At 49.3% G+C, this 5,304-nt stretch overlaps 1 protein-coding gene across 1 annotated transcript; it reads left to right on the forward strand.

The window, feature by feature from the left end:
* The first annotated feature begins 876 nt into the window (after positions 1 to 876).
* On the forward strand, positions 877 to 5,081 carry LOC135809986 (uncharacterized). Its single transcript, XM_065323438.1, has 2 exons — positions 877 to 3,139; positions 4,302 to 5,081. The coding sequence occupies exons 1-2, from the start codon at positions 998 to 1,000 to the stop codon at positions 4,824 to 4,826; spliced, it is 2,667 nt and encodes an 888-aa protein (XP_065179510.1). The 5' UTR covers positions 877 to 997; the 3' UTR covers positions 4,827 to 5,081.
* Positions 5,082 to 5,304: the final 223 nt, after the last annotated feature.

Here is a 5,304-nt window from a genome sequence, read left to right on the forward strand (position 1 = left end):
CTGTTTCCGAGCACAGGAAGCGAGCACGTATCTAAAAATGACCGGTTGCAACCACAACTCCTGGCCCAAGCCAGGCAGGGAGTCTTGAAAGCGACCCGTGATTTCTAACCCACGTGTTACCATGATTGCCATGCCATTGGATTGCCATGACATTGGCGTCTTCCCAAGGTCGCCCACAATCCACATGCATAGTCGGTCAGTGCACTAGTACTACCGGTACTAGTACTAGTACAGTACAGACTTGCTAGTACTAGTACTTAGTAGATCTACCAAGTCGAGTATGCCCCCTTATTTAATTAATTTACTCTTACCAGTACTAGTACTAGTGACTAGTACTACTGAGTAGATCTAGATTCAATGACACTTCGCGGGTAAGAGACCACGCGACCACACAGTTGCTCACGTGGTCAACCGTGGTCAGCTGCAGTCTGTAGACTGTGTAGTGTAGCGCCGGCATATGGCATCTCTCAAACTGAGTTCATAATAATTCCTGATTACGCTCTGATATCGAGGGGAGAGTCCAAATCTGGACTCGGCCAGGCCCCTGGCCCTGCCAAAGTGCCATGGCATGATCATACACTGCAGTACTCGCTTATCCATTATTGACCATAGACACTACTATGCTTCCAAGTATTACTATTAGTATTACAAGTTGACACCGAGGGCTTTACTTGTCCGTCACCGGTCACCATTCACCAACCAAAAGCCTTGCAGAAGAGGTGAGGCAGCGCGTCTGTACTGACAGTCTGTACTGTGCTGCGCCGATGGTAGCCTGTCAAGTGTCAGCAAACAGACTCAGCTCGTGTCAAGTGCAGTGCATGCTAAAATTATTACAATAAACGCACAGAAGATAGGAGAGATCTAGCCTGGGCACTTTCTGGTGCATGACGGTACACGCACACGCCGAGCTACAAGAGTTCAAAGTCTAGGTAACTTGATCTGCTTCTCTCTAAGTAAGTTAGTTAGTTCTGGTGGAGCTATTCGCTGAGCGGACGAAATGGTCACTATTCGCTCCCCCGCATTCATCGCCCTCCTGGGTTGGTGGCTGTCTGTGCTAACGTATTCGGCAACGGCCGACCAGACGACCTTCGACTGTCCCATGCGACAGCAAATGCTGCAATACGCACACAAGCTGCAGCCTTGGAGAAGCACCCACGCGTTCCAGCAGATTGCAGACGCTCTCAACGGAGCAAAGGAAGCCCAACATTGCAATGTTTCGCTGCCTGATGAGCTGCTGAGTAAGGATGGATATCACAATGGAGACGGACACCCTCGTAACATCCCATTCGTGCCTACTCCCGAATCTGGAAGTCAGTATTACGTAGATACAGTCCACGGTATTGATACTAACAGTGGCACAGCACCCAATCAAGCGTTCAAAACCATCCAGAAAGCCGTAGAGGTATCAAGGGGAAGTTCAGTGGAAAGACCAGTGACAGTACTGCTGCTGGCGGGTACGTACTACATGAGTGATGAAGCGCTAAGTCTTGGATCAGCGGACAATAATCTGTCCTTTCAGAATTACCAGGGAGCAGAGGTTTGGCTGAGTGGAGCCAGACTCATTACACCTGAGTGGAAAGCCTATAATGTGTCACCTGGAGTACAGTGGGATGTTGTTACCAACCTGAACGCCTTCTTTGGTGAGGCGCCCAGCAAAAATCTGGTGAACAATGGCACGTACAGTACCTGGGAGTTGTGTGAAGCTGCATGCCAGAAGAATGGGTCGTGCAACACGTTCATCTGGTGTGCGCAGCACCCAGGTTACGTGAATCAATGTTGGTTCCGGTTTGACCATCAGTGGGCCTTACACGCCGATAAGAATATTGTTAGCGGGCACAAAGTGTTCGGTCCAAATGTCTATGTGGCTGACTTGTCCGGGCTGGGAATCGCCTCCATCAAAGGCCTGCGTGTGAATGGTTCCAGGGCTATTCGTGCACGATTCCCAAACGCGAATCCAGAGGAAGGATTTGGGTCCACCTTGCACCCGAAGTACCTGCCAAACACGCTGCCCGCTGAGCCCGATTACACAGTGGCACCGACCACTCCATTCCGAAACACTTCCGATTCGTATCAGTACTACACGGTGGGTGTGGGTGGGCCCTGCTCAGAGTACGATCCACCTGCAAGCTACTGGGCATCTCCGAAGGACGTGGTGCGAGGGCATGGCGTGTACATGCCATCGCATCCATCCGGCTTTGTCGGCGATCCCTCCATGTTCCCCAATATGCCGTACAAGGATCCAACGACCGCCGTTGTTCACTGCTGGCGTACCGCTCACTGGTTCAGCCTTATGTACTCGATCAAGTCTTATGACGAGACCAGCACAAACTTTACTTTTGACAAGGGAGGATTTCAGGGTGCTGAGGGGGATCCCAAGCACGCTGAAATGTATATTGAGAACGTCTTTGAGGAACTCGACTTCCCAATGGAGTGGTTCTATGATGAGCATACACAGATGCTCTACTACTTCCACAATGGCACAGGTGCTCCACCGGCTGATCTAGTGTTTGAGGTTGTTCAAAACCAAGTACTGGTCAATATGACTGGTACGCAACAGCTGCCTGTCAGGAATATCAGCTTCACGGGAATCAACTTTCGAGACACTGCCTACACATACCTAGAGCCCCATGGCGTGCCATCTGGCGGAGACTGGGGACTTCAGCGTACAGGTGCTATATTCTTGGAGGGTACTGAGCACGTCATGTTTGACAGCTGTATCTTTGAGCGGCTTGACGGCATTGGAGTGATGATATCCGGCTACAATCGCTACGCAACCGTAACCAGGTCAGAGTTTGTCTGGATCGGAGACAGTGCCATTGCGTCGTGGGGATACACCAGTGGTGTGCCTAAGGTTCCTGGCGTCGGCTGGGACGGTACGGACGGGAACCACCCTCGCTACAATCAAATCACCTACAACCTAGTTCATGAACTGGGCATCTGGGAGAAGCAATCGTCGTTCTACTTCCAAGCCAAGTCCTGTATGAACAATATCCGCGGTAACATTCACTACAACGGTCCACGTGCTGGTGTGAACTTCAATGACGGTTTCGGTGGCGGAAGTAATTTGACAGAGAATGTTCTGTTCAATACTTGTCGCGAGTCCGGAGATCACGGACCGTTCAACAGCTGGGACAGGCAGGTAAGAGAAAGGCACCTACTGTAATCTACAAAATTCCGGCAGCTATTCAGTTTTGGCTATACACACACAAGAGAGAGAGAGAGAGAGAGAGAGAGAGAGAGAGAGAGAGAGAGAGAGAGAGAGAGAGAGAGAGAGAGAGAGAGAGAGAGAGAGAGAGAGAGAGAGAGAGAGAGAGAGAGAGAGAGAGAGAGAGAGAGAGAGAGAGAGAGAGAGAGAGAGAGAGAGAGAGAGAGAGAGAGAGAGAGAGAGAGAGAGAGAGAGAGAGAGAGAGAGAGAGAGAGGGGGGGAGGGAGTGTGAGAGAATCATATTGGTGATATGAGCGAGAGGGGAGGGAGAGGGAGAGAGAGAGAGAGAGAGAGAGAGAGAGAGAGAGAGAGAGAGAGAGAGAGAGAGAGAGAGAGAGAGAGAGAGAGAGAGAGAGAGAGAGAGAGAGAGAGAGAGAGAGAGAGAGAGAGAGAGAGAGAGAGAGAGAGAGAGAGAGAGAGAGAGAGAGAGAGAGAGAGAGAGAGAGAGAGAGAGAGAGAGGGATCTGTGTTGCAACTCCGAGCTTCACGTAGTCACGATCATCAGTCAATTCCAGCTATATTTGGTGCTGACCTAAAACGCCAAGATTAATATGCTGGCAGATGAAATTTTTCACATCGGCTTTGGTGATGTACTAGTATTAACCCCTTATCAAAAATAAATCGCTGCCGGAATGCCGAAAATCGTGAAATGCCAAAATTGTGCGGAGCCGAAATTTTGCTTATTTTTCTCTGGTTAGAGTTGGAAATCGTTTCCATTGCTGGGGTGTACTGCATAATTTGAATGCGCTGTTGCAGATTTTCAACTCTTAGACATTGTTTTCCGACTGTGGATATGAAACATACATTTGACTATGTTGAATCCATCTTGAATAGTCCAAGCCTTGTCCACGGTGACGGCTGGAGACTGGTGGGATATCTTTCTACGAGAATCCAGCATTGCATTGCACTAAATTGCAGTTGTTTGTGCTTGACTATAGTGTAGAGCATTTTGGCTATGGTGTAAAGCATAGAGTTATACGTCTCTTCGACGCTACGAGGCTATGCAGGTGTTTCACCGCATGTAAAGAGTAATAATTTGTTTGGTCTGCACTGTATACTGTATTATGCCATTCGTGTACATGTACATGTGCTGTAGGTGTTCACCTTTATTCTGGACGAAGCCGGCCAGCCAACAACCACCAAGCGTTTTGACAACATTGCCTATAACTACATCCTGGATAACTACGATAGCCAGGAAGGCATCGACAATGATGACGGCTCGGCGTACTACGAAACCCATCACAACGTGTTCGTGTACAGCGGGAATGGGATGAAGAACGACTTCAACGGCCACGACAACCACCATCACAACAACATATACGCGTATGTCGGCCATGGATTTGGAATCTGCGGCCAGCGAGAAGGGCACGTGGACATGTTCTACAACAACACGCTCGTCCAGACGCGAGACGGTGACTATGGTAACCCGGCATGCTCCGGGCCCGGCAAGACCGTCGTCCATGACAACAGTGTGTACACACCGACTGGCAGCGTAACCGAGTGTCGCATGTCGCTGGCAGACTGGCAGAAGCAAGGTAATGACCCGGGCACTACAGCTGCCAAGTACCCAGAGGACAATGTCCTGCTCCATGAGATCAGCACCTTGCTCGAGATCGACTGAACACACACCTCATACAAATCCACCATAATGATCACTATGAAGTGCGCATCGGGTGATAGATAAAATTTCCAATATTAGTTCGTGCAAATGGCCATTGAGATTTTCTCCTTATTTTATGTGTTGCAAATTTACAAGAATTTTGTGATTCAGATGCTTTTCATTCTTCCACGTTTTAAAGTTTGCAGGTTCCATGAGTTCCAGTATTTTTTTTAAATCAGGCTTGAAAGTGCTACGTCACAGCCCGAGTCATGGCAACGCTGGCTTTTGGATGTACTTTGTGTATGGATCCAGGCAAGTTTGGGTGGTGGTCTTCCTTCACACCAGGGTGATTCATTCGGCTGCAGTGGCGGGGCTAGGCCCTCCCGGTCGGGGACCCAACCTTTGCAGAAAAATAACACCTGCATGCATGCGGTACGAAGGGCCTACCAACCATTACGTATACTGTAGTTCTCTATGGTCAAAGTGTATCTAAGTATTT

The sequence above is a fragment of the Sycon ciliatum genome, chromosome 2, assembly GCF_964019385.1.
Source record: "Sycon ciliatum chromosome 2, ocSycCili1.1, whole genome shotgun sequence".
NCBI classification, from domain to species: Eukaryota; Metazoa; Porifera; class Calcarea; order Leucosolenida; family Sycettidae; genus Sycon; species Sycon ciliatum.